We start from the raw sequence: 18,182 nt of genomic DNA, 5'->3' as shown, positions 1-18,182 counted from the left end.
AAAATATCGCTATGTGTGTGGCCAGCTTTACAGAGGTTCCCAAACCAATCTGGAGGATTAACGAATCACAACGTATATATTTTTTTTTGTAGTTATGGGATATAAAATAAAATGTCTTATTATTTAATAAAGTAATTTTGTTGTCTTTTATAGACTGTCGTATTGCATGTCCCATTTTGAGGAGCATTTCCATTTGTCCCTATTGTAATATATTCTTGTGTGGATTATACTGTGGTAAAACTGTCTTGCACATAGAATGTCAAGATAAATTTATGGTGTATAAGTTGGAATGATGAACAGGGCAAGATGGATGTATTGCATGCTAAGCACAGAATACCTGACATCATTCTGCAAGGAAACCTAGATAATTCATGACTTGTGTCCTGGTAGCATCTGGTTAACATCTTCACTTCAATTCCTTCACCTCTTGGCCGCTGTTCATAGCAAAAGTAAAACACCCCAGGATGGTTTATTAACATTGCCATGCAATATGGAGTCAGATGGCATCCTGCAAGCATCTGACTGAGCATTACAAGCAAATCTTGGAGCTCGTTTAAGAAAAGCCCAGCCTCCCATAAAGCAGGCATCAAACAGGCTGGAATTCCAATATACATGAATTGTTCTCTTTTATGAGCAGCTAACAAGTAGCCTCTGCCCCTTAGATGTACATAACGAGCGTCCTCTGAGGCGGGAGGTAGCAAGCAGGGGGTGAGGAGAGGGCAGACCAGCGGCAGCACGGGGTTTGTTACTACAGACACTGCCAGTCAGTGTCAGGAAAGGTGTGCTGCTGCTGCTGCTGGGACACCGCATGCAAAGACACATCCCAGCCCGTCTCACTACACCGGGCGGGAGGGAGGAGGGGGATCGGGCATGTGAGCTTGTCCTAGCAATCCTTCCTGAGACAGCAGCACGGCTGGAGCATAGGAGGGAACAGCTCAGGTCCTCCAACAACGGAGACCTAGGTGCCTTTTATAGGCAGCCTGACCCTTTTTTTTAGACCTGCAAGGCAAAGGTCGAGAGCAGCAGCAGCAGCAGGATCTGACAGACTACTCCCAGACACAGGCTCTCTCCGATTCCAGTGGTGCACGCTGTGGGTACTGAGGAGAGAGGTACAGACAGAGGAGAGAGGCACTGACAGAAGACGGAGGCACTGAGGAGAGGCATGGATCTCTTATAACTCTCAAGGGGGTGAAACAAGGAGACGTGCAGGCTTGTGAGTCAGTCATACCTCATTCATTTTCTGTGCCATTGCCAGCTCTGTGTAGATGCCCTCTCCCTGCCCGGCTGCACCGCTGTGTGTGGAGGAGACCGCTCTGGGCTAGGGGAGCTATGGCCATATAGTGAATGTTGTTGGGAGCCATTTGGTGAGGACTATGTGATTGGAGGCTCCTGTGTGGACTGGTGGTGTGTCAGTGCTGTACCTCGGAGGCATCACTGCACCGATCTGACCGTACAAGTCTTCCTCTCTGCAATCTGTATTATCCAGTCGGCTCCTGGACTTACCTTTCCGTGCGAAAAAACATCTGGATGTAAATTGTATAAATCTGCTAATTGTCCCCGATCACCATGAGCTCAGTGACAGGAAATAAAGAGAGGCTGACAGTCACCTCCAGGAGCAGAAAATATGGGGTAAGACAGACACATTCTATACAGTATTGCAGAGGTGCATTAATCAGTGGCTTAGCATATGCCATTGGCACCTCGTATAAGCCTAAAGCCTAATCATTATATAGGCTTCGTTTAAAGGTGCCTAATGTGCTCTATCTATCTATCTATCTATCTATCTATCTATCTATCTATCTATCTATCTATCTATCTATCTATCTATGTTGGTGAATAAATACAGTATGTTTGTGAAATCTGATATGCCAATGTTGCTATTGCTATATTCATACACTATAGTGAGAAACTGTATAGATAATTGACACATCGTTGTGATTTCTTAATGGCCATTAATTATATTTATGTGTAGTGACTGAAAAATACATGTCAAAATAGATCTATGGAACATACATCTACCGTATGCATGTGTATGGCAAACAATAGTGTGAGAGTTGTGCTAAATACAACCAAATGTTTGCCCAGTTCCATCTGCTCCCTGGAAAATGCCCGCTGTCCAACCTTCCCAGATATCCTTTGCTGGTCTTCTCCTATTGAGAACTGAGGTACTGTATGCATAAAGCTGTCATAGCATTAGACATTTTTGACGTGATGTATGACAAGAGACATGCCTGTCCCCTAGCCAAGTCTATGCCAATAAAAATGAGTGTATATATAATCATACTGTATCTAGCAGGCAGAGATAACTCTGTCTATACTATATAGACTGTACATGCATAGGAATACTATAAGAATAGCAAATGAAGAACAGAAATGTGCATATTTCAGTGTCTATATTGTGTATTTTTTCTTATCTTAAATTGTTATCATTTTAAAATAAAGATTCTTTATATTTTCCTTAATAAATTCCTCGGTTATAAGAAACTTTGGTAAAATCCTGAACTTGGGTATTCAATCTATGATCGATTTGTGTCTTCCCCGATAACCTCCTGGGTATACTTCCATCAGATTACAGTCTTGAAAAAACATGAAGAGATACAAGCAGGTTACCCTTAGTGAAGACAGAGGGCAATTTATGACGCGTAATTACCTTTTCTATGGAAGTTCTAAGAGGTGCCTTTACGCAGCACACATATTACCTTCAAACAAAGAATAAGTGACGCAGACGCATCTCCTGTCATCCCAGTGGTCAATAGCCTCTTACTCTCTTACTAGTCTTACTGAGGATATTTTATATAGTGTATAATATTAAATCAATTAAAGTCTTTGGTGCACATTACAGTATATCATGTTACAGTCAGGTCTAGTTTTCTTTAGGGTTGGTTCTCCTAGAATTGTATACAGATCTCCTAGAATTGTAAGCAGGTATGAGAAATACAGAAATGCATTCTGTAGATACTGTTGAAATGTTTATTGTAATAGATTCCAGCCTATAATGGGATTACTGGACTCGCAGAGATTCTGGAGGGAATCAGCAGAACATACAGTAGATTGTCCAGTGTCTTTCCCGCACAATAACACAGCAAAAGGCAGTTTATAGCAGACATCTCTGATACGGCAGGGAATTCATCTCCAGTTCATGTAACAACGTTACCACAGTTCGGATATGTGAGGAAAATAATCTGCATTGAGGAGGAGCTCTGTTTTTCCTGCAGGATCTCTGCTGTAGATGAATATGTGCGTGGAATGAAAGCTAAATTAGGAGGATTAGAAAGAGTTATTAAGGTGATAATATCAAAGATAAATAATGTATTCCTATGCAAACACATTGCTTTATTACTTGAAGAATAGAGTGCTAGACATACCTAAACAAGGTGTAGATTGTGTAGGATTTTCTGACTGTGCCAATTTCTCTTCAACATCTCATAGAAAGAATCATACAACACTCATGCTGCCAGTGAAAATGATTCTGCCTTGTACGTATTGGTGTGGTGCTATATGGTATTAGTGTTGCAAAAAGTAATCTTGCTACATAAAGGCTGTGGGCAAAGAATGTAAATACTACTATAAAGTCACTTCATAAGGTGCGTATGGCCTGTAAGGCATGTTTCCTCTGTGGCATTGAATGTCAGAAATATTATGGGAAGGAGGTAGCATCCTCTTACAATAGTCATTCAAGTAACGTCTGTATGATAGAGGTGGGAAACGGTTTAGGCGTCTTTACTTTGTCCCATAAATGCTGTAATGGGATCAGACCTGGTGACTGAGAAGGCTATTCCATATGGATGACATCAGTGCCATGCTCATCAAGTCTTTGGGCGGCCACACTTATCCTGTGGATGAAAGTATTGTCATCCTGGAAGTCATCTCTTCTGTCATGGAATACATGCTTTAACATGGGGTGAGGATTATTACTCATTACCATTAAGTAGCAATTAACATTGCCATTGGCTTCTAAGGGAAGGACTGTACCCAATACATGCCAGGGAAAGCACCCCACAACATTATGGAAGCATCTTTCAGTCAGAAAAGAATCTATCCGAACTATAATGTTTTTTTGGTTGCTGGCACCTTTGGACTTGTCTATTTTTCCAGAACTCAGTAAAGAATGATACATCTGACCATATCACTTCCCTTCACTGCTCAGTAGTCTGTGCTCTTTGCAACACTAAACTCCGAAAATGCATTGCCAGATGCGATGAGCGGTTTATGCACTGCAACCTGACTATGATATCCTATTCTGAGGAGTTTTCGACAGGCCATTTTTTAAATTAGCTGCTTGCACTACAGGTTGAGACTTGAAGCCAATTGATCTACAGTTGCTCGCTTGTCTTGCTTGCAAGAATATTTCTGTCCTGGAGTACACAGTTCCAAGAAATGTTTGCTGATGATGTTTTTTGACTGCATTCTATGCTGACATTACCCTAGTCAGTGTTGCTCTTGAAATATTGGCAAGGTTAGTTGGCTTGGCCAATGAAGCTGCTGCCAAACGCCTCCCATCAGTCACTGCTCTTTCAAAGTCAGTGATCTACACTTCCAGCCAACGCTAGCCATATATAGGCGACAAGGCCAGTCCAGCATTTTATACATGACCCCGAACATGCAGGGATGTTATTTGCTTCATTAATGAATTAGCCATACCTTTGGCTTGGGCTTAGGCATTCAATATGCTTGGTGACCCTCATTTACGCATGTGCTTTAATTTTTTGTTCTCTATCTGAAGATGGGCAATTGGGACCGTTCATTTAAAATTACCCTGAAGTAATATAATTTCAATGGGGTTTAGAAAGCAGAAATGAAAATTATGTTTTAAAGTTTTACCATTTCTAACAGCATGCATAGAGAGATGGTTCAAAATCTTATGGTAAATACTACTAAAAAAAGGTAATCTTCTAAATGCTTATTCATACACCTCCCAACCCAAAACAAAACATACACTAAATCAAATAAGACAAGATTATTATCTCTCTATAAAGTAACCGGCATACAGATATCACTCCACTAAAAGTGTTCCACGCAGGAATGTATAACACAAACAAAAGGAAAAACATTGCTCGCTACAAAAATGAGCAGTTCTAAGCAACTGATATCTTTTATCTTTGTTGCTGTTGCTAAGCAACATGAATGCCTTGAAATCTCAAGTTGTCAGGGGTACATACCCTCTACCTGCTACCAGCTTTCTGGTCATTTTGTAATGCATGTAATGTATCAGTAATGACAGTTGTCTCAGAACCATCCATGACCATTTACTACAGGACAATACTGGTGAATATACCTTAACACTGATTAGCTCAAACTATAACAAATGCTGATTGTTGACTGGACAGATAAAGCTAAAGTATCTTAACAAGAAAAAGATTAGGAAAGAGAGTAATAGAGGCAGCTGTCTTGGTTTTTCGGTGTCATAAGGTTTGTGGGCACACATTACTGTAGTTGTCACTTTTTGACAACAGCACATGGGGTTCTATGTACTAAGCTAGGGGCACTTCTGTGCAAAGGGGACGTGGTCACGAGAAATGGGGAGTGTCTTTAAGACACACCCACTTTTCATCACTCTTGGGGGGTGCCTAGCATTTCCGGACATTCCGGGCTGCTCCCAAACTTTCCTGTTTCTGTGAATCGATGCCGGACGCATGCGTCCAGCATTTTTTCACTGGCGTTGATCGCTTCACCGCTATTTTTCCCAAATGGGCAGGGTGAATTTTCCGCAAACAAAAAAAAGTAGGAACGCTATAAGCCTTGGAGAGAGATAAAGTGGACTGCGATATAGTACCAACCAATCAGCTCCTAACTTCCTTGTCTCAGGTTGTGTTTGAAAAAATAAGAGTTAGGAGTTGATTCGCTGGTACTTTATCTCCGTTCACTTTATCTGTATCCAAGGCTTAGTAAATAGACCCCAAAGCCTGTACAGTGACAGGAGCTGATTGGTTGGTACTTTATCTCCATCCACTTTATCTCTCTCCAAGGCTTAGTACATAGACACCTTGGTTTGCATTTAGACAAAGCACCATGCATTGTATCCCTTGGTCACATAAGTTTTGACCACCAAAATCACATATGGACCACTCATAGGGCCCCTTTTATTAACGAAGCTGAACACCAGCTGCATGTTTCATTTAGTATCACTGTGATACAAATGAAAATGCCATTGGTATTTCAAGGTCCACCTCGTTGGCGAGGTCCTCCGCTCACCTGCTGCCAGCATCAGGCTCCCGTGTAATGCGCATGCACGACGGTCCGTCTGCGCATATGCATGACACGTTCACCCTGCGGGGACCCGGCAGTGCCTGGAAGGCTTCTCTGAAGCTGGAAGGGCAGCACCGGGTCCCCGTTGGCATCACTAAGGACCACATCACTCTCGCCATCTAAGGATGGCGAGAACGATGATGTAACAAATAGCGGTACTCTTAGATTACCGCTGTTGAAGAACCCAGTTATTCATATACAGTCAGGTGCATAAATATTGGGACATTGACAGAATTGTCATATTTTGGCCTCTAATCACCACCACAATGGCTTTGAAATGAAACAAACAAGATGTGCTTTAACTGCAGACTTTCAGATTTAATTTGAGGGTAATTACATCCAAATCAGGTGAACGGTGTAGGAATTACAACGGTTTCTATATGTGCCTCCCACTTTTTAAGGGGCCAAAAGTAATGGGACTATCAACTCAAAAGCTATTTCATGGACAGGTGTGGGCTATTCCCTCGTTATTTCATTATCAATTAAGCAGGTAAAAGGTCTGGAGTTGATTCTAGGTGTGACATTTGCATTTGGAATCAGTTGCTGTCGACTCTCAATATGAGATCCAAAGAGCTGTCACTATCAGTGAAGCAAGCCATCATTAGGCGGAAAAATCAAAACCAACCCATCAAAGAGATAGCAAAAACATTAGGTGTGGCCAAATCAACTGTTTGGAACATTATTAAAAAGAAAGAACGCACGGGAGAGCTCAGCAACACCAAAAGACCCAGAAGACCACGGAAAACAACTATGGTGGATGACAGAAGAATTATTTCCCTGGTGAAGAAAAACCCCTTCACAACAGTTGGCCAAATCAAGAACACTCTCCAGGAGGTAGGTGTATATGTGTCAAAGTCAACAATCAAGAGAAGACTTCACAAGAGTGAATATAGAGGGTTCACCACAAGATGTAAACCATTGGTGAGCCACAAAAACAGGAAGACCAGATTAGAGTTTGCCAAACAACATCTAAAAAAGCCATTACAGTTCTGGAACAACATCCTAGGGACAGATGAGACAAAGATCAACTTGTACCAGAGTGATGGGAAGAAAAGAGTATGGAGAAGGAAAGGAACTGCTCATGATCCAAAACATACCACCTCATCAGTGAAGCATGGTGGTGGTAGTGTCATGGCGTGGGCATGTATGGCTGCCAATGGAACTGGTTCCCTTGTATTTATTGATGATGTGACTGCTGACAAAAGCAGCAGAATGAATTCTGAAGTGTTTCGTGCTATATTATATGCTCATATTCAGTCAAATGCTTCAGAACTCATTGGACGGCGCTTCACAGTGCAGATGGACAATGACCCGAAGCATACTGCAAAAGCAACCAAAGAGTTTTTTAAGGCTAAAAAGTGGAATGTTATGCAATGGCTAAGTCAGTCCCCTGACCTGAATCCGATTGAGCATGCATTTCACTTGATGAAGACAAAACTGAAGGGAAATGCCCCAAGAACAAGCAGGAACTGAAGACATTTGCAGTAGAGGCCTGGCAGAGCATCACCAGGGATGAAACCCAGCGTCTGGTGATGTCTATGCGTTCCAGACTTCAGGCTGTAATTGCCTGCAAAGGATTTGCAACAAAGTATTAAAAAGTGAAAGTAGGATTGTTTAGTTTGTCCCATTACTTTTGGCCCCTTAAAAAGTGGGAGGCACATATAGAAACCATTGTAATTCCTACACCGTTCACCTGATTTGGATGTAATTACCCTCAAATTAAATCTGAAAGTCTGCAGTTAAAGCACATCTTGTTTGTTTCATTTCAAAGCCATTGTGGTGGTGAATAGAGACCAAATTATGAAAATTCTGTCAATGTCCCAATATTTATGCACCTGACTGTATGCCTTGGGTGCCAAAAGGCAATGATCCCCCCAAAAAGTTACTTCATTTTAATGCAACGTATACGTCCTGCACGGCCGACGCAATATATCTGTGAATGACGTGGTTCCCAGATACATCGTGTGTACACACTGGCCGACGGTCGGACTGTATATTGTTTGTCAGCTATACGAATGATATATTGAATAGTATGCACCCAGTATGATTCAGTAGAATGTATGGAAGATCCTAATTTAGTGCCACAGCATTTTGATTTACATATTTTCAATGGCAAAAAGGTGGCAGTGCCCTGGAAATTCATGGAAGCCCTATGCTTAGGATGCTGGCAGTACTACTGAATATACATATTTATAATATTATCCTTTGTATATTGCTTCTTAGGTGCTTAAGTTCACATTAGCAGTAAGGAGCTGTGGCAAAATCTGTGGATGCAGGTTCTTTCAAATACAGCAGCCCCATAGCGATGCAATGTACTACAGTACATTACAGGCATAGCAGGCCCATTAGGGGACCTGAGGTTTGCAGACACTATTTTAAGTGTAAACAAAGGGTCACAGAGCTGGTTTCAGATTCTAATAAAGTGTATTTGCTTTTTTACTATTTTAAGTGTAGCCCTAGTCTATCATCCATAAAACACAGACCTAAATTAGTGTTTTGAATTATGTGTGAATGGGTTGATGGTCATACGAGTATTTTAATTTTGAGCACATTTGTTGAAATCCGGATTCTTAGGTTGCCGATTCCTGCCTTTGTAGGGTCTGCCTTAAGACAGCTATGTGTTACATTATATTGCTTTTACAAATAACATTAAACCTAACATGGAAATGTTTACATGTCTCATCATCCTCATATTTGTGCATGCTTTACAATGTGCATATTTACAAAATACACATTTTTATGCTTCCAAGAAATGTCTTTGCTATAGACATGTAGCTTAAATCCTGAAAATGTAGTTTAATATATCTTGCTCACTCAGTGGTTCAGTGGTGTGTGTTACAGTCTTCAGATCTGACTAACAGCTGATGTTTTTGTATACCGGTAGATGCCATGTGTGGCCATATACAACATTTGGAGCTTGCAGATCACATCATCAAAGAGCACAGTCCACACTGATTGCTGTTTGTTTGCAGGAGACATGTTGTTAGAGCATGTGGTCAGTGTGGAAGCTTGGCAGTGATGCTCTGATTTGTTCACTATGACATAATCCTAATAGGTTTGTGAATCCTTATCTTTACAATACAAGCATGTTAGCATTAGCAAGCAGTTCAGCGGCGTGCAGTTATAAATACTGGATATAGTGTATCAGCTTAGAAAAGTTGCCTGTGTGGCTGACATAACGGGTACGATTGGCTGAGCAGTGAAAAATAGCAGCAGATTCTAGCTGTGTCACACCGACCAAACTAATGTTTCTTAGCGGCATAACTTAAAAATGAAAGCCTAAAATAGTTACAGGCACCTTTGCCCAATCATTCTACAGTAAACTATGTATAAGTGCATTTGGACACTTACCAACGTTAGCCAGTAAGCTGACAGGAAAGCATAAACTTGAGCAGAAGAGTGTACTTGGGGTCTGATTATTAAGTGCTGAGTAAATAAATTAACATCTGTTATTGCAGCTAGTCATAGTGAAAATAGATAAATTAATGGGGCAATTTACCATTGTAGTCATGCTGGAACAGTGCATCTGATTGGAGGATATTCCAATGTTGACTTTGACACATTCAAATCTCCCACACTGCTTGATTATCGCAGTGGCAAAGGAGGTGTTTCTCCTGGCCATGCATTATAAGGTAGCTTTAGCTATCGGAGCCAAGCTCCAAAACATTTTTGAGAGCTTGGTAAATTGTCCCAGATCGCAGTTCACATTAACAATAATGAGGACTGCTGTCAGTTTTCGTAATGCAGGAGCTATATCTGATATCTCCTTCATTAGGCCTCTCTTATATCATGTGGAAACTGCCGGTTCCATATGATTTTGCAGCAAAATAAATAGGCACCTACAAGAGATCTGCCAGCATTATGGTACACAACAAAAACTGTAAAAAGAAATGTTGTTTTTTAAGATTTTATAAATAACCTGCAAGCTGTAGCTTTCCTTAGATAAATAAGCTGACAGAAATGTGTATTAAGAGTCATTGGACAATGTGAGAGACAGGCAATATAGAAGGAATCAGGTAAGGTTTGTTTATATCCCAAATAGGTGCGGCACTGGTATAAAGCTATATCCTGGTTGCGGTGTTTTGAGATGGGATTCAGATGTCCTACGTAAAATGGCCAAAATCCCCATCACTAAAAACCCATAATCCTTCCTCCTGGCCCTTCCAATACAGGATCTGGGTAAACGTGCTGATTAATTTAAAAAAATTGACAGCCTATCTTATTAATAATAAGTCCCACAAGTTTTCCTAAACATGGAACTTGTAGTATAATTTCAATAAGCCACACTTCCAAAACTCCTCAACCCAGGAACTGCCAGCCCTTTCAGTTTAACTATTTCATACAAGATTCCCCCATGAACACTATTATAATTTAAAGACCTTATCTCTCAGTTGTACAATATCTTATAATTACATACAGCGACTTCCAGACTACCATGGCCAAAGCTTCAGTTTCCTTCCTTCCATCCCCCCACTCACCTTCTCATCTTCCTTTTCCACCCTGCCCCCCCACCTGAATTAATATACAAGCAAATATATGATACTGTTAGTATATGAAATATTTCAACCACTGAATAGTTTCAAGTAGACTAGCTGTATTTATTGTACATGCTTAGTGTTATAAACTTATTGAACTACCATTGTGCTGATACTTGTGACGTGTATTGTTGCTTTAAGTCTGAAATAAAATAAACTGTTAAAATAAATTATATACTGACAGGAGATAGGATTGAAACCATTGGATATATCTTTTTTTCTGTAAAATAAGTCCCAATATCTATTATAATGTATTAATTATATTATAATATACAGTAACCGAGTGTACAGTCTGAAAAACCTTATAAAATGTACAATCAAAAGAGTCAAGAGGAAGTGGGTGCACCAGGGTCCCTAGTCCACCACATGGTAAGAACTCATTGCTACATACAGTACCTTGCAAAAGTATTCACCTCCCTCGGCTTTTTACTTTTATTGTTACATTACAACCTGTCATTTTTTTTTTTTTTATCTGAATTTTATGTGATGGATCTGCACAAAATAGTCTAATTTGGTGAAGTGAAATGAGAAAAATATATATAAAAAATAATTTTTATAAATAAAATTCTGAAAATTGGCATGTGCATATGTAATCACCCCCTTTGCTGAGCAGCTGGTGACCTGAGTGATGAGAGATGGGGAAAAGCACAGAAATTGAGGTGAATACCCTTGTTTTTGCCTCCCCTAGAATGGCACCATTTGAAACAAGGTTCATAACTCACCTTATTGCAGGAACAGCACTGTTTAACATCAGCCCCCTGACGTCAACAGATAGTACTGAAAATAGCATGTGGTTTGTGACTCTAATGTATGCAGTGTGCAGCAATGGCTCCTGTGTGGTCCTAACATCAGTCATATTGACTACACATATTGCTATGTATACAGTATATCTATTACTACACGTTTAAGGGGGAATGAAGTACAATATCTACACATCATTTGCACAGAGACTTTATTTTCTCAGTGTAGTTGCACATTCATTTACAGTGCCTTGCAAAAGTATTCACCCCCCATCGGCTTTTTACATTACAACCTGGAATTTATTTATTTTTTTAATCTGCATTTTATGTGATGGATCTGCACAAAATAGTCTAATTTGGTGAAGTGAAATGAGAAAAATATACTGTATATAAAAAAGAATCTTTATAAATGAAATTCTGAAAATTGGCATGTGCATATGTAATAACCCCCTTTGCTATGAAGCCCCTCAAAAGTTCTGGTGCAACCAATTGCCTTCAGAAGTCACATAATTAGTGAAATTAAGTCCACCTGTGTGAAATCTAAGTGTCACATGATCTGTCAGTATAAACACACCTTTTCTGAAAGGCCCCAGAGGCTGCAATACCACTAAGCAAGAGGCATCACACCATGAAGACCAAGGAGCTCTCCAAACAAGTCACGGATAAAGTTGTTGAGAAGTACAATTCTGGGTTGGGTTATAAAAAAAATATCCAAATCTTTGATGATCCCCGGAGCACCATCAATCCCTCATCATCAAATGGAAAGAACATGGTACCACAACAAACCTACCAAGAGAGGACCGCCCACCAAAACTCACAGACCGGGCAAGGAGGGCATTAATCAGAGAGGCAGCACAGAGACCAAAGGTAACCCTGAAGGAGCTGCAGAGTTCCACAGCAGAGACTGGTGTATCTGTGCATGTGACCACAATAAGCCATACACTCCATAGAGCTGGGCTTTATGGAAGAGTGGCCAGAAAAAAAACATTACTTAGTGATAAAATAAGAAGACACGATTTGAGTTTGCCAAAAGGCATGTGGGCGACTCCCCAAATGTATGGAGGAAGGTGCTCTGGTCAGATGAGACTAAAATTTAACTTTTCGGCCACCAAGGAAAATGCTGTCTGGAGCAAACCCAACACATCCCATCACCTCAAGAACACCATCCCCACAGTGAAACATGGTGGAGACAGCATCATGCTATGGGGATGTTTTTCAGCAGCAGGGACTGGGAAACTGATTCGAGTCGAGGGAAAGATGGATGGTGCTAAATACAGGGATATTCTTGAGCAAAACCTGTTTCAGTCTGCCTGTGATTTGAGACTGGAACGGAGATTCACCTTCCAGCAGGACAATGACCCGAAGCATACTGGTAAAGCAACACTCAAGTGGTTTAAGGGGAAACATTTAAATGTGCTGGAATGGCCTAGTCAAAGCCCAGATCTCAATCCAATTGAGAATCTGTGGTCAGACTTGAAGATTGCTGTTCACAAGCGGAAACCATCCATGAAGGAGCTGGAGCAGTTTTGCCTTGAGGAATGGGCAAAAATCCCAGGGGCAAGATGTGACAAGCTCATAGAGACTTATTCAAAGCGACTTGCAGCTGTAATTGCCGCAAAAGGTGGCTCTACAAAGTACTGACTTTAGAGGGGTGAATAGTTATGCACGCTGAAGTTTTCTGTTATGTTGTCCTAAATGTTGTTTGGTTCACAATTTAAAGAAAAAACACAACTTGACAGTTGTAGGCATGTTCTGTGAATGAAATGATGCACACTTTCAAACAATCCATTTTAATTCCAGGTTGCGAGGCAACAAAACATTAAATATTCAAAGGGGGGTGAATACTTTTGCAAGACACTGTATATAAGTAGAAGCTTGGCAATTAATATTTTTCCTTGCTTTGTTCCTTCAGCCTGCTACTAAAGATTTATAGTTCTGCAGTTATCACAGTATCCTAGTTGCGCAGTTATCACAGTAGCCTGTGACTACCATGACAACTTCAGACACATGACACATGATGTAATGAACAAAGAGGGTAAAATTTATTAAGCGGCGGGTTCTAAACCTCGTTGGGTTGGTGGCAGTTTTGCTATCTGCAGATTTACTAAGGGTTTATGCTGGGTACATACTGCCCGACATATTGGCCAATATATCTGCTGGCCATCGGCCGGTGTGTACAGATGATATGTCTGTGAACCGCGTCGTTCACAGACATATCACATTGGCTGTGCTGCACAGCCGATGGACAGATATGTCTACAGATCACCCGTACACACACCCTGCCAGCCAGATCCGCTGCTGCTGGATAGAGGATGGCCGTTCAGTGTGTGCGAACGACCATCATCTAAAGATATATCTGCAGATCACTCAATCTGCATATATATCTTTCAGGTGTGTACCCACCTTTCGAACCCGCCGCTTAGTAAATTTTGTCCAGAGGCTTTTATAATGCACTTCAGCCAACACTGAGAAACTGTTCAACTCTATTCCTACCTCTGCCACCATATGACATGCTGAGAGTCTGAGTTTATGAGTGTGACTGGTAGCCATAATTATCTACCCTCCCGATAGCTTATGAATAGGAGATGATGATTTGTTAGAGTACAGCTAAGAAAAATTAGATGTATACTTAAGAGGTAGTTAAATTGTCATTGTAAGAAAGAAAAAAAATCTCTATGTGAGATTGCAGATTTATATTTAAATATTTAATCCCTGGCCTGACAAGACATAAGGATATGGGATTTTGGAAACAAAAACAGGCCAATATATTTTATCACTCCTATTGCCTATAAACCTACCATCTAATGCAGGGGTCTTCAAACTTGGCCCTCCAGCTGCTGTGGAACTACACATCCCAGCATGCACTGCCACTAACAGCATGCTAAAAATATGTGCAGTGCATGCTGGGATGTGTAGTTCCACAGCATCTGGAGGGCCAAGTTTGAAGACCCCTGATCTAATGCTTCAAGATGATGCTTGTTATATATAGAATATGTGTGGCTGCAAGCCTGAACCAATGAATGGTTATTATGCTGTTTGTACTTTATGCTGTTTTATTATTTTCTTATAGGTCAATGAGGTCTGCTCCCCTACAAAGTCATCAGCACCCTTCTCTCCAGAGAGCTGGTACAGGAAAGCCTATGAAGAGTCCCGAGCTGGTAGCAGGCCTGCACCAGAGGGTGCAGGGTCCATACCAGGCTCGTCTGGCACCCCATCCCCTGGCTCTGGCACTTCTTCTCCTGGCTCCTTCTCTGGGTCTCCTGGGCCTGCATCTCCTGGGATTGGCAACAGCTCTCCAGGGTCACTGGGAGGGTCTCCAGGATTTGGCACTGGATCTCCTGGTTCTGGTAGTGGTGGAGGATCATCTCCTGGATCTGATAGGGGTGTCTGGTGTGAGAATTGCAATGCACGTTTAGTAGAACTGAAGAGGCAGGCCCTAAAACTGCTGTTGCCCGGGCCCCACTCCAGTAAGGTAAGAACTGGGACTTATGTAAAGAAGGCAGTTATAAAATTCAATGTTTAATAGAACATTTACAGAAGAAAATGTTCTATTAATTTAAAATTTGGTTCCTCCGATGCACAGTTGATATGTAGTTGGCTAATCAGAACAGTCCTGTATCATCAAGGATGTAACAGAGGGCAGTTAGTTTATTTGTAAAGAGAGTTAGTGAGAGCTGTACCAATTCTTCTAAAGAGTTACACTATCAACCAATCAGATTCTAGCTATCTTTTTATAGAATCTACATGATAAATTATAGGTAGAAGTTGACTGGGCAACTTTTCCACTTATCCCCCTTAATCTTTACATTAAGTCCTTATTCACTGGTACATTGGGTATTGTCTAAAGCCAGTGACTGTTTAGTACCTGGCTTTGAATAAATAAAGCTATACAGAAACCTTATATAAAATACTGTAGCATTTATCATTTTTAATAGGACATTGATGTTTGGTATTGCACAGATTTATAAAATGACTTCCAGTCCAAATAACTTATTTGGATGTATTGTGCCATATGGGGATGCCTTTAGACTCCTTTAAATGACTAGACCCAATTGCAGTAATATTATTGTGTAACCATGTAAATGATAAATAACTAAAGGATCTTTGCATTGTTGTCTGGGTGGTCATCTAATGACTGTTCCAGACCATTATGCTGTTTTTGAGAATCAGATTTGCCACCATAAGTTGTTTTTCTGCCATACAATGGTTTTGAAAATGAAATGTCTTAGAGTCTGCCAAATATAAATAGCTTGGGAATCAGCCAGGAAGCTGCAGGGACTCCCATGTTTCAAATTATTTAAACCTATAAATCTGTCTTGAATGCATCATGGGCTATTATAAACCTTGCCGTACAAAATAGTGATAGTGTGTTGTTGAAGACAGAAAAAGTTATTGAAGAGAGAGTGGTTCAATTCTATGTTAGAAATTAATTTGTGATTAAGTAAATGAACATCATACAATTCCCTAAATGTGGAATTAAACTAAAAATAAAAATAATAATAAAAAAATATATACATTATTTCTAATTTTAAAATGGATCACAGATTGATAGAACAAATGCTACTAATGCAGCATTGATTTAAATGTGTAATTTCATGAAAAAAAAGTCATTGTTTTTTTGTTGTTTGTTTACATAAATCACTGTTATTTACTGTAACATACACAGTGGTGTTTTTCCCTTGCCTTTGTTTTTATTTAAGCACATAATAATCATTTATAATTTGGTAAGTGCCATGCAGCTACCAAGGCAACTACAGTCACGTTACACACGGTGTAGTGGGCATAGAGGCTTACTAAGCATGCTCATTCATAGCACAACCCTCCTCCTTCCTTTGCCATCATGTATATGGAGGGAAGGCTTAGGTGACCCTGGGGAATCAGATGACCCTAGGGACCAGTTTGAGGTGTAATACGCAATTGTGTTCTAGGTTGAGAGACTCAGAGATATTTTAGGTGAAGAGGAGACTGAGTTACTGGAGAACATCATAGAAAAGATCAATGCTAAACAAGATCAAAGCCTATTGTTTAATAAAACAAAACTAATAAAAATAGTATGTGGGATTGCAGATTTAATACATTACTAGTTGCTTTTATGTCAGGGCTGGGCATATTCCTGGAGCCAGAAAGCAATGGCACCTAAAAATTAACTTCTGCCTCTTACGTGCAGTAGAATCGCTCCTGAATTCTACAATATTTGGTCTAGCCTTGTTTGATAAGACATTATGGACAATTTTTTTTGTTTAAGGGACTATTGTTGTCCCACATACTTTACAGCATGTGCTGTAAATCCTGCCAAGAGATTAGTCTGGCAACACAGCAGAGCTTGACTTCTTTTTAATGAGATGATCGGGATTGCATGAAAGCCAGAGCTGACGTCTTTTGCCGTACAGGAAATGTGCAAGCGATAGAAAAATGTAACTGAATAAGTGACCTGTGTTTTTTAACCAGCAATATCAAACTGTATACAACCAGGTTATCATACTATATACTAGAGATGAGCGGATTTGTTGGAATCCGAACACACCCGAACATTGGGAATCCGAGTAGATCCGAGCGACGGCTCGGTTCTTTCCGCCTGACTCGGATTCCACTTTGGAGGCAAAACCTCATCCTCGCAGTGTCGGATTCTCGTGGGTTTTAGATTCTATATAAAGTGTCGCGGACGAGGCTCTGCACCATTTCCTTGTTAAGCATGCTGCTGTATGCTGCACTTAACTCTGATGTGTAAGCTGTGCTGTGTTAGTAATGTGTGTATATATATATATATATATATATGGGCGTGCACACTGCGATGCTGTACTCTGCTGTATAGGCTGTGCTGCTTAGTTAATTGTATATAGATGGGTGCATGCTGCTGTGCTGTACTCTGCTGTATACGCTGTGTCCAAACTCCAGACTCACAAGTCACGACTGTGCTACTTAGTCAATATGTAGTGTATAGGGGTACACACTGCTGTATGCTGTGCTGTACTCTGCTGTATAGGCTGTGTCCACACTCACAAGCCACAAGTGGCTGTGCTGCTTAGTCAGTGTGTATAGGGGTGCACACTGCTGTATGCTGTACTGTACTCTGCTGTATTGGCTATGCTGTGTCCAGACTCCATCAATAAGACATTCACATACATATATAAGCCCTGTGACTCCACTCCACGCTGTTTGAATAGAGCTGTGCCTGAGACATCAAAATTTTAATTAAATAATTGGATTGTACTGTTTTGTGCTCTTTGTTTTGCTCATGTGCATATAAGAGCCCTGTGGCTCCAGTCCACGCAGGAATACAACTGTGCCATCCAAAAAAAAAAAATTGTATTGTTTGTACTGTTTGCTGCAATTTGTTTTGTTCACATGCATATGTAAGCCACGCAGTGATCTGCGAATTGAAAAATAGATAATGTTCCATTTAGAGAAGATGAGCAACCACATACTGTCGCTGCAGCTCCTGCCACCAGTAATGATGACGACGCTAGTCCTTCATCGTCATCTACTAAAGCCTACTCATCTACTTCATCATCTACTACTCAAGGGCATAGAAGGTCTAAGTCAGGGCATCTAAAATAAAAAAAACAATATACAGTGGTAAAGAAAAAAAACACATCTAATAAAGGGAAAGTGTGGTGCACAAAAACATAAAATAGCCAACATGCCATTCACCACACGCAGT

General features: G+C 40.5%; 1 protein-coding gene across 1 annotated transcript in view; it reads left to right on the top strand.

The window, feature by feature from the left end:
- Positions 1-880: 880 nt before the first annotated feature.
- The window catches only part of KIF26B (kinesin family member 26B), a 507,120-nt gene continuing 489,818 nt past the window's right edge, over positions 881-18,182 (top strand). The window contains exons 1-2 of the mRNA XM_088474362.1: positions 881-1,629; positions 14,592-14,993. Of these exons, the coding sequence (XP_088330488.1) occupies positions 1,567-1,629; positions 14,592-14,993 (465 nt within the window). The 5' untranslated portion in view covers positions 881-1,566. The remainder of the gene's footprint in view (positions 1,630-14,591; positions 14,994-18,182) is intronic.

This window comes from Taudactylus pleione, unplaced genomic scaffold (assembly GCF_031769625.1).
Source record: "Taudactylus pleione unplaced genomic scaffold, aTauple2 ptg000154l, whole genome shotgun sequence".
NCBI lineage: Eukaryota > Metazoa > Chordata > Amphibia > Anura > Myobatrachidae > Taudactylus > Taudactylus pleione.
The sequence above is the reverse complement of the archived record's forward strand: the minus strand, read 5'-3'. Positions and strand labels throughout refer to the sequence as shown.